Source organism: Bombus flavifrons, chromosome 7 (genome assembly GCF_040668555.2).
Source record: "Bombus flavifrons isolate JBK064 chromosome 7, iyBomFlav1_principal, whole genome shotgun sequence".
Taxonomy (NCBI): domain Eukaryota; kingdom Metazoa; phylum Arthropoda; class Insecta; order Hymenoptera; family Apidae; genus Bombus; species Bombus flavifrons.
In genome coordinates, this window is record NC_138448.1 from 11,410,606 (window position 1) to 11,438,587 (window position 27,982).

Sequence of the window (27,982 nt, forward strand, 5' to 3'; positions counted from 1 at the left end):
CGCGTACCAAGCGTGTACCATGAACGATTACCTTGTTCACTCGGATGACTCCGTGAATCGTCAATGAAATCAATCACCCCGATATGGCAGCGAGCCAAAACCGAACATTGGTAAGCGTCAGTCAGTCGTACGACCTTTGTAGTATATGTTCGATAGGTGGAACAGGCTCGATAAGAAGCCACTCGACGTGGGATCCCAGACGACATATGTACGAAGAATTGAATCATTGCGCACCGAATCGAAGATGTCCACCACCACCCCGTATGGGCAGTGCCGAAGCTCTCTCCCACAGAGGTTGGTAAAAATAGTTAAAGACCCGAACGAAGTGCTCTTTCTCCTTCTTGTGTCGCCATGACGAGCCTTCGTCTATCGCGAGACTACGATTACTAACCTACGGCCGGTGCAGCTATTGGCTGGTTGCAGTCGGTCTTCGTAAGTCCTTTGAGTTCCACGGTTCTTACACTGTGTTGATGTAACCCTCTTAATGTTTGCACGTCCTCGCATGCTTGCGCTCTGGTACCCTTTGGTTTCGCAAACAGATAAACACGATGTACTCATAGGAAACACCTCTTTCGATTTGCCCCACTTTTCTAAGCGGAACAGGACCAATTTCTCACTTGATCTTCGTCAGTTTTTAGTTGACGATATTTAGGATATTTATCATAAGATACGAAAATCGAGCAAATGTAAATGGACCTGTACCTATACGACTAACATGCATGAAATCTTTCCTTAAATATTTCTCGTTGACAAGCAAGTACGAGACAAGAGGAAAAACATAGGAATGTAATACGTAGGTACCTGACAATTTTAGTGATAGCGATGATTGCACGAGACCAACACCTTGCGAAAGATTATCCGATTTATGGAGATAATCCTATACAATGAATAGATTAGTTCAAGCAGGTCTATAACTGCAGTGTCTACCCTGAGTGATCGTTTCTTTCAGGCATGGAGGATGAGATCTGCCCGTACGCTACCTTCCACCTTCTTGGATTCCGCGAAGAAATGGACCCCAGCAAGGCTATGCAATTCCAGACCTTCCCTCACCCTGGCAATGGACACTCTGGTACCATGGGACCACCTGTTGGACATCCTACTAACGCTTCTGCTCACAGCCGCTCTGGATCTCAGTCTATGGTATTAGAACTCTTTCTAGAGATATTTCCTAGTTTAATTAATTCAATTTATTGAATTAAATTTCTTCCTTTTTTTCTATAGCCACGTCAAAATGGTCGTTACTCTCGAGTTCCATCCCAAGGAGGTGGCAGCGGAACCCATAACGTCTTCTCTCCTGAATACGATGACCCAGCAAACTGCGCTCCTGAAGAAGATCAATATGGCTCTCAATACGGACAATACGGCGCTCCCTATGATCATTATGGATCTCGTGGCTCTGTTGGACGTCGCAGTGTAGGATCGGCCCGCAATATTCCCGTTTCTGGATCACCCGAACCACCCCCACCACCACCAAGGAACCACGACCAGAACAACTCCAGCTTCAACGACAGCAAAGAGAGCAACGAGATCAGCGAAGCAGAGTGTGATCGCGACCAACTTGTGAACCGCAACTACGGCGGTCAGTACAAAGAACAGTGATCGAATAGGGAATCAGAGGATCGAATTACGAAGCGAATTAATTTACAATAGAATGACTCGTTACCGGGAAGAACAATTTTCTAACGTTGTATCTTCTTGAGCCGAGTCAAGGTGATCTCGTTTCGACTATTCGCTCTGTGTTTCCTTATCGCTGCTCGTCCTTAAATAGTAGAAAATATAGGCATGCCGAGTGAGTCACGGCGTACAAGAATGAACCGGGACTCGCTGCGGAGTCTGTGTATCTAATCGTTTAGCTTCCACGATTTGCATGCTACGTGTCGTCGTAGTAGTTTACCGTTGTGTCAATCGTGCCGTGTGTTTTTCTATTTCAGTGAATGCTCGCGGCAAGGACGGCATGACCACCGAGGAGATGCGTAAACTCATAGAGAGGTCAGTAGAGATCGAGTGAGTTTGGTTAACGGTGTACGATTAAGAAACGTCACCGTTCATGCCGCTGTGTCTCGAGCGATTTCTTGCCTCGAGAACTGTCATTGACTTTCTCGAAAGTAAATTGGCCAACCACTCCGTTAGTCGCTTCGACTCTTACTATTCGAACAAATGTCATACGTTTCTCGATTCTCCATAATATAATATTGTAATTTTGCCAGACCTGCTTCTTCTTCTCGTAAATTGTTGTTTCTTTTTTTTTCTAAACCATTGGTATCTTCGGATTCGATTTGGATCAATTGATTCGCTGGGTGTTCCAAAATGATAGTGGCGATCGAGTGCACGGTGGTTTCGCTAAAAATTCTGAACAATCCTTTTGACAATCTGCTTAACGTATCTCTGACTTTTTCTTGTTTCATGACTCTTTACGCAGGAAGCCGTAAGTTCGTTAGACAATAATAATAATAATTAAACCGCAGGATGCATTCTTGTAACGACAATCGCGTTATAGATGAGTTTTGGAAAGCTTTAGAAGTTGCGTTAACTTTGTTCTTAGCTAGTTTTTTGTGGCCACGAGAATATAGGTCAGTCAATGCTTCGACAGCGTCGCTTCCATACCAACGACAATCAGATCTCTACCTGGGTCGAATAATGCTTACTAAGTTTATATGTATTTGCATGCGATTTTCATGACATTTTGCCAAATGTGATATTCGTAGATAATACTAATTTTTATTCACTAGATCACGTCGACCGATCACGATTGCGATCGATGCCATATTTATTTTCGCTACAGCTCTTACTTTTGTCATTGCTACAGATCCTGCTGCCATTGCCGCTGGTGCTACTAACTTAACAACCGCTATAAAATATCTTTATTATCGTACTAATGAAACGATTCTTATTATTAATGTACTGGCGATTGCAACTAGTGCATGTTTCGCTGAATCACGTGCAGATAGTTTTTATTTCTATCCTTTGGATGCATAGAAGCTACCGGAAAAATGCGGTATATAGCTAGTATCTGTATACGGATACTTAGAATAACGCTGATGTAAAAGGGAACGCACGAGTACAAGAAGGAAAATTGAAAGCATAAACTGCCTGTTACAGAAACGAAGCCCCCAGCCGGCAAACCGGCGCCGGCCACGGCGGTCACGGGGGACTCCTCACACCCTACGATACTGTGGCAGTGTAACCTGTAAATCATCTTCCGTGGTCTTCCGTCTCTCTCATCACCAGCGACCGAAGATTCGAGAGAAACGGAAAGAGCGCGTACGCTAACTCTTCCCCCGGTGCTGTCGTCGGTCCAAATTGCAACGATATATCAGAAAAATTACCATCGTCGCGAGTAAATAGATTCGGTCCATCGCATTAGGCGGTACACTCGTTGAGACGTTTCGTTTAAACAATCAACCTTGAGGTTGATTTACCAACGACGCCGATATTTGTCTCCTGAAGGGACCGTTTTCTTCGTCTTCGACCATATCATTTTATCCCCTTTTTGGCCTTTCTCTATTTCGATCTCGCGTTTTTTCGTATAAGCGCACTCATTCTTGCTCAATTGTCGACAAGGCCATATTACGAAACTGCCAAATTGATCAACTGCCGATTCAGGCGAAGAGGTAATTTTTATTCGAGGGGCAACATACCGCGTCGTTTTGTGTAACTTAACGAACCATCGAACTCATCGATTCGTCCTTAACGAGTGTCTTGTTAGAAAACGAACACACCCGGCATGTTCGTGGACGTTGAAAAAATGCGACTAGAATCCGGCCCGCGACGCGTGCTCTCGGCGACGGTACGTTTCACGGGGGTTTTGGCGGTATATCCTAGGTTACAATTGTCGCTTCCAAGCGCCACGAGTCACGGGAAGTACACACGAGATACATTAGTTACTCGCTTTTTAAGTCATGGTTGTGCCACACTGCCGCTCCCTACAGGCATATGATATTATACATACATATATATATATATATATGTATGTATATATATATATATATGATGATGATGATATTATACATATATATACAATTTATAATTTCGTAACGAAGGTTGTGTCCCCCTTTTTGGTGATTGACGATCTTGAGTCTCGACGTCGCGGAGAGCAAGTCTAGAAAGCACTGTATTGCGACAGTGTCGCAGAGAGTGCGTCGTCGTTGTCGTCGTTGTAGCAAGTAGTCAAGCAACAGGTCGCATCGATGCCGTGGTGGCGTCTAATCGATACTTCTTCCGCCGCGTGTGTCGAACCAACAAATTTTCATAAAATTCCTTTTTCACCGATCGACTTATCCGTAGGAAGAACGCGGCACGCTAAATCGTAGATCACGATTCGAAACACGAAATCGTCAGCTGATCACATTATAAAACATCACATGCCATACTTTAAAAGGAGAGAAGATAACGCGTAAGCACACACCACGTTCGTTGTCGATTTTTAATCGTCCTATATAATATTTAGTCCGCTATACACACACATATATTCGCAAGCTAATCTCGATCAATTATGAACCTACGTGAATTTAATTATAAAAGCGACGATGATATTATACGTGTAAGCAATTCGAGCAACAGGTACCGATTTAAACGTAAGTAGGACATAAGTCGGACGGATGGTCGCGAGGTGCGCCGTTCTCTTTCGTTCAATGGTGACACGTCGAGTAATAGATGAGTAAATAGAAAGATCAGGCCATATAAATGCGATTAGATAGAGCGCTACTGGAAATCGAAAAAAGTAATTAGATAAGAAAAGTCGAAATACCGTTCGTTCGAATATTCAATCCTGTATATCGATGTGGCGCCAGGATACAATTACGACGCGTATCTCATAGTTCGTTTTTATCACAACACTATTTAGATATATAAAAATATATAAATATATAAATATAAATATATATGTATACATTGACGTTCATATATATACGTTGTAAGTAGGTATGTCTAGATATTGCATTTATTTGCCGAGGCGATGCACGAGTGGTACACCAGTTGAACTTGGATCACGGTCGAAGGATGTCTCGTCGTTGACGACGAGCTGTTGCCGGGATACTTTGTCCGTGAATCTGTGACTTTGAATGTGTGGCTGCAACTCTGCTCGCCGACGCACTTTTACTCATCGATGTGATTTTAAAGGTTGCGCAAAGTCTCGTGTCTCGTGTATGTGTTACGATCGCGCTCTACCACATTAATGTAGCCATGTGCAAGTCACCTTTTACGATGTATATCACGTTTTACTCACATAACGCTCGCGGAACTTTTCGCTTTGATGCTTTGGAACTTAACGCGATGAAAGAGAAATCGAAAGACATTTAACATATTCGATATTAGCCGTACGATTGATGACGTGACCGTCGATATTAAGTAACAAAAGCTGGAAAAAATAAAAGAAAAAAAAACGTGATGTTCGCGGATTGTCGCATAGCTTTCTTCTATTAATCGATTGGAAATACTACTCGTTTAATTGTTATAGTTTGTGTGATCGATCTGGTATCGTTTTTTTTTCGCAAGGTTTAACGTTACTTTTGATGATGCTGTGAAACGGTCGGTGCCGCCGTCCGCGTTATACCTATATATTATGCTTTGTTCATTGGTAATTTTGGATATTCGTTTTCGTGCAGCAACGAGGCGGTTCTTCGAGCTTCTCCTTCGGCGGAGCGCGTATCGTTTTCTTTTTCCGTTGCAAGCAGACTCGGGACATTTCGTAATTAGTACCCTGTGTTGCGCTCAGTGCTCGCCTTTAAATTGGCTGTAAGTTCGCATTCTCGTACAACGATACTCGTATTTCTCCGCGTTCGTAGGGACTCGAGGATCCGCTCGCAGTACACCGTTTCCTCAGTACCACTATTTTATGTTTTTGTACCAAAGTCGTAGCGTCTAACTTTACGTTAAATAAATAAAACCAAAAAAAAAAAGGAAACAATTGCTTGTTTGATTTTAGATTCCTAAACATCAAATCTTTTATTCAACCTATTCACGAAGGACTGGATTTTTCGTTAAACATAATTGTAAAATAATCGCTATATCATGTTTTAAATATTTTAAAGATCCATTAGAACACGTTTTATTATACTACAAAAACAATGCGCTATTGATTTGCAATATTTAATATTTTACTGGGTTATCAAAATCCGCGTCGCATTTCGAATGTTTACGATATGGTAACATTTGAGTGGTGTTTATGCAGTGATAACTCGTAATAGTTGGTAACATTATTTGTTCGCACGATGGCGTCTGGCGGTGGTACGTACCGTTTATTTTGCTTTTTATTATTTAATAGGTAGTGTTAGAGGATACGTTTTGGACGAGAATTTGTGTTAATAATAATGTCGAACAACGTGTTGTTCTTGTAATAGCAGAAAACACAACGGAGGAAAGGACTGAGCCAGCAACGCCGGCACAACCCCTCACCAATGTTGTGAGCGAAACAGCGCACGTAAGTTAGATAACCTATAAATGTAGGCGTAACCTGTTGTGCTATTATCTTTTTACGTTGACTTTTATCGTTGACAGTTTCTAAAATATGATTATTAATCGTATATTTTTTTAGTGTTATGCCGATTTTATGTATCGAAATTTACAATGGATTATTTGAACGAAACAGTTTTGATATTTCCCGCCAAACTAATGACAGCTGTTGTATCGAAATTTAAGTATGGTTTTGTACCAATGACGTTGGATTAGGTTATTTGAGCAGTTAGGTTTGCATATTTTTGTACAGTTTCATTAGTTTTACCAATATCTTGTGCTTCTTATGACTGCCTTTGTGTGAAGTTTATAAAATGTGTAAAGAAAATAATAGCACATAGTTCTAGTTATGTTTGTAAGAATAAAATTAAAACCGATCTTAATCCGCTGTATTGTTTTTCATTGTTGCAGAGGATACTAGCAATGAATAAGGATTCAGATCTGTCTGGTGCGCCACCAAAGAAATCACGTGTTGAATTACAATCCCTGCCAACGAGGCAATATTTGGATCAGACTGTAGTTCCAATTTTGTTACAAGCTTTATCTAGTTTAGCCAAGGAACGACCTGCTGACCCCATTAGCTTTCTGGCTGGATACTTGTTGAGGAATAAAAGTCAATACGACAATGGCGAATCTCCACCTACTAGTCAATGAACTGCGTATGCATGTATAAGTATGTGGTGAAAATTGAAGAATTGTTTATGAACACTTATTGACATTTCTTAGGAATATATTCAAGTTGGGCAAGGTGTATTTGTGTATCAAATTAAATAAAAATGTATTAGCTTTCTATCGTATGGCAAGTTTTTTGGTGGTTAAATAGCAAAGAAAATGTAACGAGTTTCCTCTTTGGTGCTTATCTTTGTGCTTAATTTTAATGACAATTTTCTGGTGAATAACGAGGTTAATTCTTTATATATATGTGTATATATATATATAGAATATGGAATATGTATATATATATATATATATATATATATATATATATATATATATACAGATATAGAATATAGAATATATATGTATGTTATGTGTATTATAATGTATAAATCTATAGAGATTAAGTTCATCATCATTAAGATATACGATACCTCCAATAATTTATATCTGAAAAAATTTTAATCAGATCGTGCCGGGTTGAATAAAAATACTTTATAGAACTTCACTGAACCGATGTGTTTCACATCGACCATGAAAAACGAGAAGGATCGTTATCATTGGTCCAATAAATCGTAATGAGTATTCCGTGTTCACGTCGATATAATTGGATGCAATTAAATGTAATCGTCCACTGAATTGGCATGAAATTTATTTTACAGTTCGATAAGATCAATAATACGTATGGACACGCAACGTTCGACCGTACACTTTAATTTTGTTCCATTGCGGAAGTGACACCAATTTTTTCGAATTTAAAATCTGCGCGCGCCGTTCCGCCAATTATGTACGTGTGTCATCCAGTTGTTGATTTGTCGAGCGTAGTGTGTTGCATCAACGGTTTAATTGCGCCGGTGGATCGTAACGATACTGAAGAAAATTCGTGTATATCCCAGATAACGCTATGACATTGGTACAAAACGACGACAACGAGAAGATATCGAGGTAATTTCGTGGGGAACAATTCGCACGGCAACATCATCGTACCAAGTCCAATTAACGAGGTGAGCTCCCATTCAAGACCCTCGTATATTACCTTGGTTTCTTGATACGGCTGTCACCGTGTATTTGCCGTGAACTTCATATTGCTTTTATTTTTCTGCTGTTATTTCGTGCTTCCTGGAAAGAATTTTTATATTGTGTAATATCCCGCAACTATCTTTTTCGTCTTGCTAAACCAAATAGGACGAAGATTCGCGTTACATATCGTATTGTACATAGGGTATCTATTGTAGGAACTTTTGAGATTGAACCGTATATGATGCGATACAATATGGAAACCAGGGAAAGATACAGTAGCAGCGAGTTTATGTTTCCTGCCTGGCTTTCGTAATTCTTTGTATTTAGACGAAACAGCGAGGTTTGCGCGCGATCGCGTTACAGTTAGCGCTCTCTAGGAGCCCATGCACAAAGAACGTGTATCAAGTAAACTGAGAATATAGTTAATGGGCGAATCGTGTCATGGCTTTCGTCGTGCGCGCACAATCTGCAGATTCACGCCCGTACGGCCATACGGTGACTCGGTTCAATTGGCACGCATATTGGAATTCTATTAGCGAGATTACCGACAGTAATTGCTCGGTTTGGCACAATATCGTACGTTCGTCTATACCCAGCCAACAGGCTAGTGAGCGTCAAACGCGGATTAAGCGCGCGTCTTGCATCGTGGCTAAGGCAAGGCGGGTGTATTATGTTCCCGATTATGCTAGTACTAGTCACTAGTCGCACTCGGATCATCTGAACGGAATATGTCACGAATTGCGAATTTGAATATGCACCGTTATATTAGCCGGGACGGGTCGTGTCAAAGGAGATGTTCGGTTGAAATTACTCGAGCCACCTAGGTGGGAGCGTTGGCCTCGCGCGTTCCTCTGTGAAAATTTAATCGAAAGTTTCTACGGGTTGGGAAATGAAAGTTGAACATAGATGGGGTGAGAGAAACCGGAGGGGGATAGGTTGGAAAAAGGACGGGCGGCAACGTGTTTCGTCGGGAAAGAAACGAAACTTGTAAGTTCGCCGATCTCGAAGGCCGGAAAACGATTTACCGGTCATAAGTGCGCGAGACTTCCCAGGTTGCGCCGAGGTTTTTTGAAATTTCTGTCTCCGAACGACTCCGGATAATATAAAATTTTTCTCCATAACTGGAAACTCTGCCACAGCTTCCTGTCCCGCTCTCTTCCCCTCTCTAGCTCGAGTCTCTCTGTGTCGGAGTTAGGGAAAAAACGCTTACCGAGCAGATTCGCGCGAGCTAAAGCCCTCTTTTCTCTCGTATTTTTTACCAAGCTAAAATTCTATCTGATAACCAGAAAGTTTTTTTCTACTCTCCGCTCTTTTTATATTTTTCTACTTTCTCTCTCTCTCTCTTGCTTCCCTTTTTTTGCATTTTATTTTGTTCATGAAAGATGATACACGGACTTTTGTCCGAGCGCGGCCGCGTAGCTTGAGACAATAAATACCGGTTGGGTTTCGCTCTAGTTACGATTATTAAATGTAATATCTGTTTTGAAAATAACGAAGCCCGTTGTAATATAAAATCGTTAATTGAATATCAGAACGTTTGCAGCTTGCAAATTGAAACTGAAACTTGCGAACTGAAGCGTTCGGGAGCATATTCAGTTCGAAAATGAAATTCGTAATATGGTCACGTTATAAACGGACATTTTAATCAGTCCGACTGAATCGTTCGCGATTTCGTGAAACAGAGCGAAGGTACATAGGACGTTTGCTATGCCGTTGCCGGGCTCTGTCTTCCCCTCTTTCTTCCAGTCATTCTCTTCTTTTTGAATTATCTTGCGGTTCCTCGCTCGCGGGGCCACAGATTTTCATTTCAGATCTGGCTCTGGTACAGTGCAGAGGAGAAAATAGAAGTCGCTTCCCGTTGATTTCAATCTGTTTGACGGTACTCTCCTCGCTTCTTCTCGCTTCTCGAAGGGCCGCGATGCCGGGGATGCTGGCGTACCGCGTCACTGCCCGAAGACAACGAGACAAGATCCGCGACGCGAGACATCTGTTATCATGCCACGGCATCTCCTCAGCTATTTCATGCTCTCGTTTCTTTCCTTCCGTTCCGCTCTGCTTCCTCCTCAGGACTTATTGGTCTCGAGAAGACATTTCCCTGAAGGACATTGATGCGCAATTACGTGAAAGTCCCGTCGACACGGTCGTGTAAACTCGAAAACGTCGCGTCGTCCGGCTTCTTACTCGTCCCCTGCGAATGGCTCGTTCTCTTTTATAGCTATGTAAATCGGCTAGATGGGACAATAGGGAACTTCATTGTTTGAAAAATCTTTTATTATCACGCGAAGAAGAGGCTGGTCTTAATTGGAGAGCAATGATACACAAATATATTCGTTAAATTCCCAAGTTATCTGCCATATAGAAGCGTATTCGCGTTGAGTAATTAGACGAAATAGAATCAATTCGATAATGATGTTTATCCTCGGACTGTATGCAAGATGCGCGTAAACAGAACAAGTATGGAGCATTCATTCCAATGAAGAGTATGAACGTTTGATGGCATTGTGCGAAGTTGATTTCACCAGCGAAAATCATTATGCGTGTCGTTCCTAAAACGATATCCTGGCTTGAAAGGTCTCTATCCAGAGATAAGATTTAAGGATGAAATTGGAAAGAAAAGAGAGCCTAAGTGGTTTCGTCTTTTTGTCTCGAACGTTTTTTCAAATTAAGCATGATTTCTTTTTCTTTGGTATCATCCGCCCTAGCAATAGCAATATCGGTATCACCCGGAATAGCTTCGATATTATCAGGGAACATTTTACACAAAGCAATACGTTTCTATGGATGGGGTTTAATGTAGAGGATCCACTCCCCAGAGTTTTAGTTTTCGATCGCAGCTGGACGTAGAACCGACTGCTACCTCTCTTTCTCTCTCTCTCTCCGCCCTTCATCTTCTCTCCACACCGGCAGGTAGGCGTCTCTCGAAAAGCGCTTAATCCTCCGACCAGTCGAAAGCCCCTCTGCTGGTATTACAGCAAACGCTGATTTGTGGTCGCGGCAGCGACATTATTTATAATTTGTGAGTATTAATAGCTGACTCACACGTGTATACCTACCGGGATATATATTGTACGGGAGCCTTTTCAGTCTCATCGATCTCGCCTATCGTCGATAAATTTCCTTCTCGTTCGTGGCCAGTAGTTCAAGTTTCAGTTCGGTCGCGGTTCTATTTTGCCGTACACGCGTACACATACACATTTCCATCGCGCCAAATCATTCTGCATTCTGACGTACACACTAGCTTATCTCCGTAGGATCGCGGTAGCGATTTCAATCTCCCCTTTTCTTTTTTGTGACAAACCTGTGAGTTTCTGGCGTGGCCGTGCAGGCTGCGCGTAATTATTAATTTCTTCATCGCCGTACGACTCTGCGAGTAACGGGACAATGAACGTCGCTTTAATTCTTAAGGACGCGTATACGTAGGACAATCAGGGCGGTACATATGCGAGTTGCAGTCACGGAGTTGGTTCAGTTTTCTGGCCGCACCCAACGTCACGCGGCATTGTTCACCACCTCCGATCTTCGTCTTTCGCGGTCAGAGCAAAAAAGAAGAAAGGCTTAGTCGATGAAAGGCGAATGAAGACAGACATGTTCGAACGTACCCGAGAGGGACGCTGAAAGGGCCGACCTACGGAATACGTTATTTCTGAGGACTGTTATTTCGCCGCGGAATCCACGGACTGGGTATATGGCGCCGAGATAACGGAATCAGATAGCTACCGTGCCATCTCTTACCGCAGAATGATACCTTACGGGGATATAACTCACCGTTTCCAGACCGATACCTTTACCGGAAGGTACGCACGAAACCCGACTCTGTCCGTATTCTCTGTGTGTCTCGATGCAGGTCTCGAGACGCCCACCGTACCTACGCCACTGTCCGTGATGGCTTATTCTCGAAATTGTCGACCGGAGCGTAATAAAGCGTTCGGGGACTGCCAATCAGTCGATAGAACTTAACTTGGAACGCTAGACGCGGCGCGGTAAGGGCGTGGACGACACGATACCGCTGCGCCACCCTGATGACCATGCTACCGCATTCATATTTTTCCCCTTCGACGACCTGGATCGGAACATTTATCAGTTACGTAAAAAAATAGTTCATTCAATCACGCTCGTTTGATATAGCATCAAAGGCGAAGACTCGTTCTACATAAAAAGAGGGGTTCGTTCGAAGTTGTTGCTTTTTCGTGAATCCAATCTAACTTCGTGCGATAACGACTACGAAAGGTCAGTGGGAGTGGTGGGAAGAGAACGAAACCATTACTCGTTTCTACCCCTATTAGTTCATTTTCTCGTTAGGAAAACCGACGGATGTACAATTATCGACGATTGCGACGGCAATTAAGCCAGTTCTCGATACCCTTTGAAAATCTGCTTTCATTGTTTCGCTGCGGCTCTCTGGGATCTCATCCGAACGAAACAATGCTTTTTCCTCCCTTTATAATCTGACATGATCAGCCGACGCGTTCTCGTCACGCTAATTGCTTAGCAACTAATTCGGTCAAACGTCCTTATGTATGGAATTTCCATAAGTGTTCGAGCGTTCGCGGAGAGACGCGATCGCCAAGGAATGTTTTAAGGACCATCCATAAACCAAAGACATTTACGGGACTTGAGAATCCTGATTTTTAGAAATACTAAGATTTATGGTGGCTCCTTAGGTTTATCGAGGGTTTAAGTAAGGGAGGGTGGATATCTGACGACCAGACAACGAGGGATGGCGTACGGATTATATTACGCGACGTAACAATAAGACTTGGAGAAACAGAAAGTAGCTAACGGCAATTCTATAACGACATACGTGAACGCAAGCCGTAAGAGGAATTATTAGGAAGAGAGGATCGAAGATGTTTACTGGATTGATCTGCGGTCCACGATGAACCAGCCCGCGAATTGGAATTCTCCACCTAATAAATCACCGTTGTATATCTGCGTGCACTGGGACGCAGGCACCGATGTAAACCGGCGTTCTCTCTGCGCCCGTGCAACCTATAGCGTCAGTTTCATCGTTCGCTGGCACAGTCTCCCCAGGAAAGCGAACATTGTTTCGTGTGTGACCGTAGAATCGATTACAGCGGAACGATCGTCTAGATAACGAAACATACGCGGCACGACGAAACAGCTGGGATCTAAAAGCAGGTCGGATCGATTTTGCGGATCGATAGGTTTTCGACGCTGCTAGAATCGCGAGGGTGTGCGAGCGTGATGGTTATCGACGTTCCACCGTTTACTCGCGGCTTAGATTCTCATTGATAAACAAGAGTCGATCGAATGGCAGAGTCGAGCTATTATGGGAATAAGGTCAATCTGTTCTTTTTTTGTTTCGCCCACACTTTGCCCGTTTTTGTCCTTTCTCTTTTTCCTTTTTTTTTCTATTGTTGTGGTACATCCAGTAAAACGTTAAGAATATCTAGCCTCGTTTATTTCGGTGAAACTACTACGTGTACGGGAGCTGTGTTCGAGTTCGGGTTTTAATATCGCTGAGAGCAGCGCACGTTGACAAAAAGGGTAGGGAGTTTTTATTAAAACGCGCGTCCTCTCTCTCTCGTGTTCCCTGTCTTTCTCTAGCGCATTGATTTTCAATGTAATTTCACAAATTTATGGGCCATTTGCATCGGCCCGGATGGTACCGATATCATCGTGTTTAATAATTTTTTACTTCTGCATCAGTTCTTCCACTCCCGTCTCATTTTTTCTTTTTCTTTCTCTCTTTCTCTTTTTTTTTTATCTAACGGAATGGATTTCGTTCTATCGGATGTTGTTCCTGCAAAACAGCTAACCGGTTATCTTCTTCCTGTTACAGAACATTTTTCAAGGCCTATCCAGCCACAGTATCGCATTTCGGATACGTCGCGAAAACGCTATAAACTACGGAACGAAACGATCGCCCCTGTTTCTCGCTTCTTTGTCACCGCCAACCCCAGCTGCTTTACCATCGCCACCACCAACCAACCTTCTTGCCGAAATTTGGATTCACCATTAAACATGGTCTCGGCTTATCTTAATAGATATCTAGTTGGTTTCTTGGATCTTGGGATGTGAGTCGACGAGGAACCTTGCTTCGACTTTTTTGTTTTGGATACTCAACGACCGATGACGGATATGTGGATGAGACCATCGAATGGTGAGTTCTCGTTAGCAAATATTTTTCACATTACTTTGAGGTGAATTAAACGTGTAGGTTTGTTTGATAAAGGAACGAGTGGATGAATTCGTAATAGTCAATTGTATTAAGATCAGCATAAGTACAAGTACAGATACAGAGATAGTGTATGCCAGTCGTAATCGTTGCTCGCTCAATGCTATTATGTCACATGTTTATACCGATGGATGTCACCACAAAAAGTTAATCTTCTTATGTAACTTCGGCTGGAGATTACAAGAAACGGCAATAACAATCTGTCCAGAGTTCATTTGCCTCCAGATCTTGTTAACCAAAACAATCGTTAGTATTCAAAGGTAGAATAATATGGGTCTCTCCCAGATTCGAATTTTTCCACTTGAACTTTTTACGCACCTGTGCCGCTACAATTTATTTGCGCTACAAGTAGATAGGTCAATACACCATTCAAATCATCTAATGTCATCTAATGGAGCGGTTAATGAAGAGATTTGCTTATAACATATTAATTAAAAACCAGACGATTGTATATATCTTTTAAGAAATTTCACCGTACGATTTACTGCTTAATTATATCGTGGGTTTACGCTCTGACGTGGATTAAATGTCGTACAGGCAGATGTAAAACAACAATCAGCCATTTCGTGGTAGACAACCGTACATTTTTCATCGAGTAAAGATGTCCCCGTACTGGTGGCCGTTTCTTGGAAGTAGCGCAATAGGTTCCTCTTTCAGCGTGTGCTGTTTAATTTACTGCAGCCCTCGACGAGTCGCGCAAACTGCATTAATAACAAGTCTGCTTGCTCCTTTGACATTCTGCAAGAGCATCCGCTGTAAAAACTCGCGCCCCATCGACTCTGACGCGAGATCGTTTCGGTTATTTTTCACCGCGGCTACGAAAACAAGAATCCGCGGCCGGGAAAAACGAGGCGCAAGGCGAAAGTAGGAGTTCCAAGAAGCTTGAATTGTAGGTTCGGTTGTGGCTAATTTACCGGTTATTTCCGCGAGCAACGAGCGACGCGGAGGGTGTCGATGACGACACACGGAGGTCGATGATTTCAACCTCGTCGGCTATATACCTTTTATCCGCTATGCAGAGTGGCCGTATTAAAATGTAAATGCATGGTAGCTAGTTATTATGCGGAGCGGCCGATGCGATCTCCACCGACGGCGATGCCACCCTCGTCCTCGTGTGTGCGTCCTCCTATGCCCCTCGTCGTCGTCGTAAACACCCGATAATGGGGAAACCGTGTACCTTGCTATCCGCTCCTGTACTCTCACGCAAGTGTGAGAAAGAGAGAAAGGGAGGACGCGATGGCCAACGAGAGACGTCGATTACTGTTCCTCCGACCTCTCGTGATCAAAAATTGCTCGGACATCTGAAACCTTCCGATACCACATTTTTCCTCTGTGTATTCCTCGGATCAGGTAATCTCTATAAGAAGAAGAACACTTGGTCCATAACGTCCACGAACCGCGAGTTGATCAAAGCGCGCGATCGATCAATTCCCTTCCCATGTTCGGATTATCTTCCGTAAAGTACTCATGAAACTTTTAGATTCCGCGTAAAACCGCTGACCTTTTTTCCCCGGTAGTATTACCGTATGATTTCGATTAAGATATCTCGTTACAGCGCCGTAAAAGCGGCTTCTCGTTTACCTCTAAATCGGTCATCCTCAGAAATCTTCGAAATTCAAGGATAACTCGTCGTGCGTATCTCTTTCGACGAGCGTCACCGCGTAACCGTTGCAAATTGCTGGAAGAACCGACATGACGTAAGCGAAATTCGACAAAAGGAATCTTCCGGGCAACGTGTTTTTCTCGAGATACGTGCTCGGCCAATGAAAAATACTTGTTGGTTTTGTTAGCCGGTTGGTTAGTGTGCGCGTAGGAGTCGCGGATCCTTCAACGGAGGGCACGTTTTCCTCTCGTCCCTCTCTCTTGTCACCGTGTTCGCGATGTTATCACTGCCGCCTGTTTTGCGGCTTTCGTATTATTTGTGCATTTCCACGGTTATATTCCTGCGGGTCTCCGTTCTACCGTATAATAAAATCCCTCTCAGCAGACTGTCTTCTCCTTTCCTGTACTCGGAGCATCCCTCGGTACACAGTATGTTGCTGCATCGTGCTTGCACGGGGCAACGCGTGGTGCATTCTTGGTGTGCTAAGAGTACGAGAGAGGGAGAAGGGGTTGACTAGATAGAGGGAGCGAGGCGGGATCGAGATGGTTTGGGAGGATGGGTAGGAGGAAAACATAGAGGGCTGAGTAACTGCAAACAACAAATACCACCAGGTACCGGCGCGCATTCCACGAACGGTGTGTATAAACAGGAAGCCGACGGCCGTGAAATCCGTGTAGAGAAACCCGGTTAATGCTGTCGAAGTACACGATACTCTGGCTATATTTGTCGATCGTTCCGGGAGACGATGTATAGATATCTTGCGAGTGTAAGCTAATCGGGGTGCAGTCTTGTCAGCTCGCCCTTTACTTTAAGGTTCCGAGAAACTTTGTACATCGTCGGTCATGAGCTAATGAACCTAGGTCACCTTGATCTACCGAAAAGCACGAGCACAGCGACAGGAGGGAACGGAAGGACGCGCATAGCGTTCGCTGAAAGATAGGGATACGGAGGTTGAGCGGTGGGTTCAGGATAGTAGGGTCATGCGATCGACCGCGGCCAGAGAGCCAGGGAGAGAAAGAGAGGAAGGGCGGAAATGAGAGAGAGAAAGAAAGAGAGAGAGAGAGAGGGACGACTTACTTATGGCGACAACAGGTTACAAAGTCGGCTGGTTAACGCTGGCCGCAGGTCAAGTTTCCTCTCATCGTGCAAAGGTCAAAGGGCATTCCCCTAGCGGAAGCTAATGACATTTTTGCGGGACGTTAGAAAGGTTCGTGTACGGGATACCTTTTGAATCCTCTTAGGGTGTCTAGAGAAAGGGGAATAAATCAGAAGGCAAGATCCGTGACGATTATCCACGGCATGAAATGCATTATCGAACGTTTAATAAAGAGGTGGTGGATAGAATCGTCGCCTATTATACGACTAAACGGCGCGGCGCGATGTCGTAAAGGATCGCGCCGTAGAGGAGCAAGATCGACGATACGCTGCCGGGTATCCGTGAACGAGCTGGGAGGGGTTGCATAAATATTTCTGAAAAATTAACGAACCAGCAGTAATACATTTTACAACGCTTGATAAGTTCCGTAGTAACGCGAGCATCGGAGAAAAGTGGCGAAAGGCTGTGCTGATAAATAGGTCGATCATAGAAGCCCTGTCGGAGCGTGAAGAATTAATCTCCCGCGCAAGAAGTTTAAATATTAAATACGAGTCTTCGCTGCGACCGTATTCACGCGATTAATTGATTATCCCTCTATGGATGATAAATGAGCCTTCGGCTGGCGCACAATATGAAAGCTTGTATGTGCAACGATACGTGGCGCCTATTGTACGCCGCTTACCTATAGGGTAAGGTGTTGCCAGGTGTGTCGATGTAACGATGCGAAGAAAATAGAAAAAAAATACAGAGAAAATCGAGTCGCCTCAAAGTGGTCGCCTAAATGGCACGTTCCATTAGACCGGAAAATTCGAAGGCCGTGCGCGAGGGTCGATATAAGCCACTCGTTACAACGGTTCACTTCGCGACTGAATAGAGGTCAGGTCGATCGAATCGACGATGCGATTAATCGTGTTTCCTTATTTTCTCCTTTTCGTTTGGTTTGGCAAAACTGGAGTTAACGATGGCAAAGGTTGACCAAATCGATCGCGATTTATAAAGAATGGAAAGGCTCATTGTCAACGGGAAACCATCGTGTTTGCGAAATCGCGGATTCGCCAACGAGCTGTGTAAATCCGAATGACGTTTCAAATTATAATGTCTCGTGGTTCGACGTTGGAAGATAATCACTGTCGTTTGGTCGTATCGATTGTTTTCCATTCTGGACATTTATATTCAGTGGTCGGATGATCGATAAATTTCGCTCTAATTGCTTCCACAAAGCGTACAATCCATATTCGATCGTGAAAGAAAGCGAGAGCGTTCTTGCAAAGGGTTGGTAGGTGGGTAGGTTGATAGGTTGGTAGGTAGGTAGGTAGGTAGGTAGGTAGGATTCGATCGGTGGGAAATTCCTACCGCGGATCCTTTTGCCATGTATTTCCAATGAGCGCGGTAAAGGAAGAGGCCGAGTCCTGGATATCGCGGTACCGCTAAATATTCGAATCGCCGTTCGCGATACAAGAGATTATTAAAATATTTAAACGAGCCCGTCGACCGTCGTTACCGGGGACTGAAGTCCTCTCTTCGCGAGGTTCTCAATTAAATGCTAACGAGCGAAGAGCTCTTTCCACCTGAATACTCCTTCGTTGGAAGCTGCAGCAGCCACCTAGCTTTCCTCTGCCCCTCACCTCTTACCTCTCATTCCCTTCGGCCTGCCCCTCACTGCCACGGCTTGCCCTTCTTCTCTGTTCCCCCGACGACATTGTTTTAACGAGACTGGGAAGTGCAATTTGTTCTTCCTGCCCTCGGCCCGTCGCAAAAGGGGTTACCTGCTCTTTCTTCTCTCTTTGCAATACTCTTTCCGCGCTTTTCTCGCGGAACCCGTCGCGTCGTCTTGCTTGTGTGTGACGCTCTCTGTTCGCACGTATCCGCGTGCCGGCGACCGCGTTTCAATCACAGTCGTTTCGTGAAAAATCGCTGGCGGCAATTTCGAAATTATTTCTTCGTGGCTTCGCGAGCCGGCTTACGGAGATCCCAACTTGTCGACTGCTGCGTCTGCAAACAATAGGATACGTTGAGCGGTAATTGAAATATTGCGCGCGCGGTAACGGAGCTGCCTCGTTACCCCGTGATGCATTCAGAAAAAAAAAAAAAAAGAAGAAAAAGACGACGTACGCCCTAGACCTATTATGCCCGACTAACTAAATCCGCCACGGTTGTTCGTGGGAATGCCATTGTTGTTTTAACGTAACAGAAGTATTTGGAATGGGAACAACTGGTGGTTCTTGTATTTCGTACTCTCTCGTTGGTTTCGGTCGGCCAACGAATAACAGGCAAGCAAATATCCGGAGTTGAAAAATTTGTGCCGCTTCGTAGATCGCAAAAAACAGACATCGCGTCGAGTTAGGGGCCAGCTTGGAGAAAAAGCAGGATCGAGATAGCGCGCAGTATCTTCTCATCCTCGGTTGCACGATGCGCCAGTGACCAAGAGAGCTCGTAAAAATGATCGAAGTCTCTAACGTCTTCGATCCTCGGTCCCTATAACTTTCAGCAAGCTCCGGTTCTTTTTTTAAATCTACTCCCGCAAACTTTCTTCGCTCTCTCTTCTTCTGCGGATGCGTCTCGTCGCACAGGCTGTCGCTCTCCAGACCCGGGGAACGAGAAAGTACCGAGAAACGCCGACAGAGGTGAAGGTGCTGGGTACCCTCGAGTTAAATTTTAATTTGCAACTAGTTAAAAAGTTAGCGGCACCCGCAAGCGCAAGAAGCGACTCGCGGCTGCCGCGACGATAATGTAAGGGGCGAACTTTCGTTGGTTAGCTGAAGGCACGGCGAAGAGCGATGGTATGCGAAGGGTACCGCGAATACCCTACCTAGAAAGGAGGCTGCTGAATCGAATACTTGGTAGGATAGGCGGGGAAGAATCATGCGAACATCCGGGAAATTCGAGAAGTGTGAACTCGTTAACCCGTAAATCGTCGTTACGGGCTGCGACTGAGACACCCGGTAGGGTTACGTTAGTCGCGATTAAAGCGCGCATCCAGCTGTCGTACACTTTCCCGGAGAAGTTGGAAGGGTTCAATTACAAGACGGAGACGCGCGGACCCATTGTCTTTATCGTTACTTTCGTCGGTAGGCAATTACGCGGCAATGTTGCTCCTTATCGTTGTCGTTTCGACGGAAAACGCAAATAATTAATTAGACGCTTTTTGCAGCGTCCAGGCTTGCTACCTTCGTTGCAGAAGCTTCTCTAATGAGGATTTTCTTTAAAGGTCGCTCTTACCGACGTTGGTCTTTAGGTGAGCTGACTTGGCACCATCAGATATACGTACATACCTTTCTTCCTTTTTTTTTCTTCCAGTTGTTCGAGTTAAATCCGCATCGGGTACAGTACATGTACTATCATATAGTCTGGGATATGTGGAGGTTTAGGTAGACTCTGAAAGTACCGATGGTCTTTCACGTGCATGTAGTTGGTAGATAGGAGCGAGAATCGCGGCCAACGCAGCTTAACTACGATGATCAGACCGAGGGGAAGAACGGGGAAAGTTTCTCCGTGTGATGGGATCGTGTTGGCTGGGCGCGAGAGATTTTCGAGTTGGTAGGTTTTTCCAGGATGTTTCGAGCTTTCCGCGGCTTTCTTTCCTATTCCCGCAGACTCTTTGGAAGATTAACTCCGCACGAGCGCGTCCGGTGACGGCGCGGCGATTCCGCGGATAGACGTCCGGATTTATCAATGGCGTTGCGCGCTGTGAATCGGCTCAAAGACGTTTATACGACAAATCGTTCAATTTCGGCCGGTACAGCTGAATATCGGTTGAATCTCGCGACGGAGACTGTTTTCTGTCTTCGTGCCAAGGAAAGGAATAGGCTGTCTCGGATGATAGCTGAAAATATAGGCAGACGAAGAGAGGCAGAGAGACAGCCAGACGCGGGAGAGGAAAAGATTGCGAGGAGAAGGGAAACGTGGCGAGCATACAACGAAGGGAGGGAATCCCCTGGAATAGAATAAAGAACCGGCGTATCGGCGAAACTACATAACCGTAACGATATTACGTCGCAAAAGGAGTTATTTGCCGCTGTAAATAAGAAGGCGAGGAATAAAAGAGCTAGGGGAAGGGACGAAGCCACGGAAAAGAGTGGCTGGGTAACGAAAAACGAAGGAGAGGAGAAATAAAAAGGGTGCACTTCGTGAGAAGATGAAATTTCCTTTTCCGGGTCGATCGTTAAGCCGCGTACAATCGTTCCGACGACGGAAATATCGGTTTTTGTGGACCAGAGATCCCATTGTCTTTGCGGATTTCTCGTGGACGATGAGAAAAAAAAAGAAGAGGAGAGAATAGGGTCGAAGGGAATAGGAGGAAGGAGAAGCAGAACAAAAACGATAATAGTTGGTTCGGCTTCGTTATCGAATGGTTTCTGCTTCTCGTATATTAGTGCCCAATCTGGCCGCGAGATCGACGCGACCTTATAAATCAGCGACACGGTTCGGGATTCGAATTAAATACAGACTTGTTCCTCTCTTGCGGTATCGATGCGACGGTTAAAAACCGAGGGAAATCCGTTCGCGAATGTCTTTATCGCGCTGATACACGATTGCAATTTAAACACGGCGCTGCAGTTACCGTGCCAAACGAGTTTGTTACTGGCACGGTAATTGCATCTTCCGCGTTTGACTGTTTCCGCACGAATGTAAGTCGCGGGGATAAGCCGCGTACAAAGAGAGAGCGGAAGAGCGACGGAGAGGCAACTAGCGAAGTCTGGCTTCTCAGAAACGATCGGGAATCTTGTGATTCCAATTAACCGATAACGAGCAAAAGTAATATCTCTCGTTCTTCTCTATCGCTCTTCTACCCGAGTTCGTCTTGTTCTTCCTCTTCTTCCATCATTCCTCGTTCATTCTCCGTTTCTCGGAGTAGATCGATCGAAAGCGCGCGTCACAGTCTACGCCACTTTATCACGGGATAAAAGTGCAAAAAGGGAAAGTCGTGTTTAGCATAGTCATACATACGTATTATCGCGTGCATGTAGATACATAGAGAGGAAAAACAGGAACAGGGCCATAGGGGCTGATCCTATAAAACAGAAAATCGAAGCGTGCCATGATCGTTCCGTTTTACAGCAGGTCGCGCGATAACGAATCTTTCCCCGTAATCGAGTTACGACCTGATTTCGATACCGTCGATATTTTCGAAAGCCACGTCACACAGCCGGACCATTGCACGATTAATTAGCGCCGGCGTTAATTGCTTCGCCGTTGAAAAGAGAGTCGGCTGAAATTAATCATCCGCCTGTTCCATTTTGATCCAATCAGCCGTTCTCTTCGAAGATATTAAACAGAGTAAACAGCAGTAGCTAAGGCCGCGTCTTAGCCAGCCGAGCGTACGATACCGAGTCCAGTGTTAATTAATGAAACTCGACGAGCCGAGAAGAATAGAAAATCTTACGTGAATAATAGTTTGTTCATATTGGTCAACACGAAGAATATCATTTACGAAACGCGTTGCTACCGCGAATACGTATTCTTCCATGTACAATTTTCGTGCGTTCGAAACGTCTTCTCCCGCAGATGTACGGCTCGGTACGTGCATGTGCAGCAAATATACATAGAAATGGAATACGCGGATAATAATATACGATACGCGGTGTTCGCGTATCACATCGTATCGCGATACGCCAATAAGAAGCGTATCTACACGGAGAAAGGGGATCATCCGGAGTATTTCGATTGCGTCTGAACCAGCTCGGGGTAATACTACTTCCAACGTTCCCCTCCGCTTCGATTCCGCGCCGATCCTATCATCACCGTTCGCAAATCACCGCGTGACGTAACCGGCTGCAGTTACATAAATTACAGTGCTGGACGGGCGGTCATTAGCGTAGCGTAATTTAATGACAGAGACAATGCACTTTTCTGGAATGGAACGAAGAGAAAGAGCAAGCGAGAGAGAGAGAGAGAGAGAGAGAGAGAGAGAGAGAGAAAGTCGGGAGCCTACGATCCGACTGGAGATGATTCCGTAATGGTGCTCGTTATACGACAGCACACGATATAAAGTGGTCTTTTATCCGAGCTCAATTGCTAAAACGATGCGACGGTAATAACAAGAACTGCATAATAAGGGACAATTCTTAGGCTCCTTAAGAGCGTAGAATTTTGAATTTTTTCAATCGGCCAACTGCCGATTATCCGCCCGATAATTGTATACTCGATCGGGCAATAACGTCGAACTGTAATTATCGTTCGTCAGCTTTTTCCCCCTGTTGTTTTCGCGACTGATCCTATTACGAGAGCCTGGAAACGTATGCATAAAGAAGTAGCCTGGGAGAGAACGTGCACGTTTCGGGTTTATTTTCAGCTGAGAAGAGGAAAAAGTGGCGAGACTTGCAGGCTCGGTTTCATCGTGAGAGACAAATCTTCGCGTTAAATGGACGTGTAACGAAACGCGCAACGACCCGACTGAAATCACGTCAGACCAGATAATTTATATGAATCGCACCGCGTGCCCGTAGATATTGCGGCATCCGTTATTCGCCTCCAGGTAAGTCGTACCGCACGGACTCGCGTCTGATTTCGTTCTACCGTGGTCCATAAGGAACGATGACTCGTGGAGCTCACCGGAGAAAAGCAGTATTGTTTTACAGGTCCCGTAGGAGTAGTTACCTACGATACGTAGTCCCTGGATCGCGGTTGGCCAATGACGAAACCGAAAATCCGACTTTTTCCCGATCATGAGGTTGGAAGGAACGAAGTGGAGCGTCGTATCGCTATAGAAGCGTTAACTCGCGGATATCGCTATTACGATTCACGATATTGCTACGTGTTTGATGGTTGGCATTATAAATTCAAGCGGGTTACGCTGTGCACGGCTTGGCAGGCTCGGCGAAACGACGAAAGTCACGATTTATGGGAGTTTGTTTACGAGCCATTAAAGAAGAATTATATCGGAGGAAAATGGCGCGAATTGTCTTGTCGTCCGAAATAGCGCGAACTTACGATGATTTAGTCGTAGGATAGTGGCTCTTATAAAGACGCCATAACTCGAAGGCCACGAAACGATTTGAATCTTCTTTGTTTCTATCGGAAGGTTGATCGATTCCCCATGGAGGATTCGCTCGTTTTCTCCCTCTCTTTCTTTTTTCCTCTCGTTAGACGATTAATTAAGAAGAAAGGGAGGATCTTCAATCCCGGTATGCGGGCGTTCGCGAATCGGCAATATCGAATCGGCGATCGAGCGCACAAAGGCGGTCAATTCGTGGAAAGCACGAGCGAAAGACGTGGAGGAGGCTTGTCAGCCACTTCCTGACTAATTGCCGGCGGGTTCGCCGTTTCTCGGAAGTCCCGTGGAAATATTGCTTCCGCAGGTCGAAGTACCGAAGACCGACCTCAGGAAGACTCGGGCCTATTTCAGGGCAGAGAATTGAGGTCGTAGATCCTCCTCGAGTTTCCACCATTCTCTCCCTTTTCCACTCGACGCTACGCTGTTTCTCTTCGTTCTACCGGTTTCGTCTTCCATGCTGCCGCAGGACTTCTAGTCTGCGCTCTAGTTCCAGTGGCCTGGAACCATCATGCTGATGTATTGAATTCAGTTGTTTAATTAGATATTAACAGACCCCGTAGGCGAGATCGACGAAACGTTATACCGATGCGAAAAAGGAAGCCATTTTCTTTGCCCGTTCGCATCGATAGAATATTAGCACTTCGATAACGAGCGTACAAAGCTGGAATATATATATTCCTGTTTAATCACGACTCTCCGATATATTCTCCGGCTCGCGGGTATCTTTCCTGTATATCGGACTTGGGTGTGTAGTCGTGGCCACCTGGCAGAGTTTCGTCGGTGCACGTTAGAGAAAGAAACTCGTCGGAAGTCCGAGCGTGTTACCTGGCGTGCCTTGGGACGCCGGGTAATCGTAATTAACGAGGTAAAAATAGAGGCCGAGAGTAGAAATGGGTTTGTAGCCAGGGCGGCAAGTGAAAACTCATATTTACCGGTTAGCGAGCTTAGACATTCGCAGTAATGCTACGGCATTACGCGATACGCCGTGAATACAGAGTTTAGCACAGGCGAACGGCGAAATAAGCCGGACCAGGTTCGCACGTCGTGAAAACAAACGAGAGGGGAATCCTGATAAAAGGAGGAACGGTGGTGGTGTACAGGTCGCGGCCCTGCCGGTATCGCGCAAGGGGAGGCTTTTCTCGCTAACGAACCACGTGGATGTGAGCCGTGGAAAATGACGCGTCGACTTTAATGCCGAAAGTATTGCTGCCGAGACTTCGACACCAGCGGAATACAGCCACGACCTGTTAGATTGTAAGTTCACCGCGAAGTTTTGTCGCGTTTCTTGTTCGTCGACGTAGATCGAGATCGAGAGGCGATAGGCATTTTTCAGGCTACTTTGTTATATTTTTTTGCTGTCTGTTTGTCAGTTTGTTTGTTCCGTCTGCATGAATCATTATTAACTGATGATGTTTTTTTTTACGGAGAAAATACTGCGATGATTAGCAACGATGATAACCCAATGGTGTCAAGCGAAGAGGATACGAGGAATGATTAATTACACCCGTTTTGTCATGTAATTTTTACCACCCATTATTGCTGCGTGTGGACTAGCGTTATCGCGATGCACACTGTTCTTCCTTAATGGCAATACTTAATTTTATCCTTAATTGGCTTTCTCTTTTAGCTTAAAGGGTCCGTAATACGCCAACCTTTTTTTTATATTTCATCACCTGCGCGATAGAATTTTTCTTTGAATCTTTCGCCAACATTGTTGATAATTGATTTAGAACGCGTGCATTTTCTCGATTTATCTTCGCGCATCGTTCGTGTTTCATCCGTTTCTATCGATCTATAGTGAAATAGGATAACACGTTTCATTCACCGAGCTCCTTTTTAGTGATTTCAATCAAGTAATGTACTTGCATATTTTAAAACGCGATTCTTTAACCTTCCCATAAATTATTAACTTACTCTCGGATTCAACGCTTTAACCATCGATTCGTTTTATTTTCTGAATGTGTGAACAGTGTTTTCGGGGCAGCATTTAACATACATCTTCTCAGCGTAAACGCGGTGTGTAGTGTGTAGGGTTAACGGTGTTGGATAAAGTTTTCGGCAGCACCGAGTACCGATAGAAGGCGGGAGAAACAGAGAGAAGATGTGTGTGCTACGTAGGAAGAATGGAACAGAAGGACGACACGTAGGGCAACAAGGATGACGCAAGTTTGAGTGTGCCTCGATAGATGTCGGTTAATGGAAAAATTTAAAAGGTCAGAATGCGCTTTTAACGGTGGCTGCGCCAGTTGCTTCGTAATAGAAAAGTAATACAATATTTTGAACACGACGGAAGGGCGGTGCACGCGGACAATTAAAAGCTCGCAGCGGTGGGTGAGAATAATTGCTCTTCGTTTCGATGCGAAAGCCGGAATTCTGGCGGCGCTGACAATAAAGCTGACCCGTAGTCGCGCGCGCGACAAGAGGAGGATGCGATTGTACCGAGTGACAACCCAGTATGTCGAACGACCAAATGGATTTTACGTGTACACGAAAAATACAGCCTCGACAGTGCTATTGTGTTCGATACGAACCGGAGTCACGCATCCACGGGTTTTACATGCACGCATTACACCTACATTTACCGTGCCATAATCCGTGGCACGCAGCTCCGCTTTACGCGACGAGAGACACGCTGTTCGTTCGCTACGGAAATCTACGAAAACCAAAGGGACCAAATTAATTTACTTTCCGCTGGCATATAGCTTCTATGATTCTGTTTCTTCTTTCCGGCCTGTTCTTCCCTAAAATTGCGCGTAACTCGATTTCCCGTGCATTTTTCGCTTGAAACGTTTCCAAAGCTTCTTCATAATGTCGCGACAAAGCTCTTTTATAGATATTTCCGGCCCTACTGGCGCGCGATCCTCCTTCCCTTTTAGCCGGTTTTAGTCCTCCGGGAATAAAGCATTTTAATCGTCAGATTATAATTAGTACGGCTATGAAACGACGTTACAGATAGTCTCGTAAAATTCAAGATTACGAAAGAAATCGCGTGCTGCTTTCGGTGGGAAGGATTTTTCAACTTGTCACTAGAATCGTTGCGCATCGCGATGATTTAATCGGGCTGGTGGAGTTAAAACGGGGGGGAAAAAATGGGAAACACGCACACCCTATATCGAACCGCACCACCATCGGGCAACGGCAATGTTTATCGCTTTCTGACGAGAGGTAACTCGATTTATCGTCGATTCGACACGGTACACGGGCCCAGTTGGAAATCGTTATCGCATCGCGGTTATCATACCGACTCTCGCCTACGTGCCGCCATTACCTACATATTGCGTTAACAGCCACTGTTTTCGACCCCTTCACGCAACCCCTTTCTACCACAGGTAACGAGTGATTTCGTGCAACGTCTCGGTTCGACTGGATTATCGAACTTGCGTACACATTAATTACAATTACCGAACGCATCGAGAATTTCGGCGAGGACGATCGACGAGAACGGGTTTCATATAGATGCTTTTGTCGTTCCGATCCATTCATCGTTCAAACGAGACAGTTATGTTATTTCGTACTGGTGAAAGGGGAGGAGTAACAGTGGAAAGCATTAAATAAATCGACGTTACATCATAATGGTATCGGTCGGAATCAAATAAATATTTGCCGCGACACGGCTCCAACCCGATAGCCGTGAAATTTAATTCGCGTCACCGCGCGTGGAGAGCAGGCGCGCGTCGAATGTAAATTCAGGGTACACGATAGTGCGACGGGCTCGCGCGCGCGGAAATGCTGCCAAATAATTTCCCGTTTTTCATGCAACCCATATTTGACGGACAACCGGTGATTTTGAAAACTTTTTTTTTTCCCCTCTCCCGTTCGATGGCAATCGCGGCGGAAGTGAAGGCCGAGATAGCCGCATAACGGAACGCGCGAGCTACAACGGTTCTGTACAGGGCGCACATCCAAACGAAAGCGTCAGTTTTAATTACGCGTTTGCCCGGTGTATCGCGCCATCGGGAATAT

At 44.9% G+C, this 27,982-nt stretch overlaps 3 protein-coding genes across 54 annotated transcripts in view; all 3 read left to right on the plus strand.

The window, feature by feature from the left end:
- Dscam1 (Down syndrome cell adhesion molecule 1) overlaps positions 1-3,710 on the plus strand; it is a 54,099-nt gene extending 50,389 nt beyond the window's left edge. For 49 of the 50 annotated variants that reach the window (XM_069116987.1, XM_069117011.1, XM_069117012.1 and 46 more), the window contains exons 25-29: positions 157-294; positions 950-1,140; positions 1,222-1,579; positions 1,932-1,989; positions 3,100-3,710. In XM_069116987.1, coding sequence (XP_068973088.1) covers positions 157-294; positions 950-1,140; positions 1,222-1,579; positions 1,932-1,989; positions 3,100-3,184 — 830 coding nt within the window. In that variant the 3' untranslated portion in view covers positions 3,185-3,710. The other variant, XM_069117017.1, reaches the window with a different exon arrangement.
- Positions 3,711-6,161: 2,451 nt separating this feature from the next.
- LOC138181808 (protein dpy-30 homolog) lies at positions 6,162-7,192 on the plus strand. Of its 2 annotated transcripts, none has more exons than XM_069117064.1 (3): positions 6,162-6,225; positions 6,342-6,418; positions 6,862-7,192. In XM_069117064.1, the coding sequence occupies exons 1-3, from the start codon at positions 6,210-6,212 to the stop codon at positions 7,102-7,104; spliced, it is 336 nt and encodes a 111-aa protein (XP_068973165.1). In that variant the 5' UTR covers positions 6,162-6,209; the 3' UTR covers positions 7,105-7,192. The 2 variants fall into 2 exon arrangements, with proteins under 2 accessions (XP_068973165.1, XP_068973164.1); XM_069117063.1 differs by having other exon boundaries at positions 6,174-6,225; positions 6,339-6,418.
- A 743-nt stretch (positions 7,193-7,935) lies between these two features.
- Positions 7,936-27,982, plus strand: part of Tmtc2 (Transmembrane O-mannosyltransferase targeting cadherins 2) — a 215,086-nt gene continuing 195,039 nt past the window's right edge. Inside the window, exons 1-2 of one of the 2 annotated variants that reach the window (XM_069117039.1) lie at positions 7,936-8,111; positions 13,931-14,251. The gene's annotated coding sequence lies outside the window, so the exon portion shown is untranslated. The remainder of the gene's footprint in view (positions 8,112-13,930; positions 14,252-27,982) is intronic. The other variant, XM_069117038.1, reaches the window with a different exon arrangement.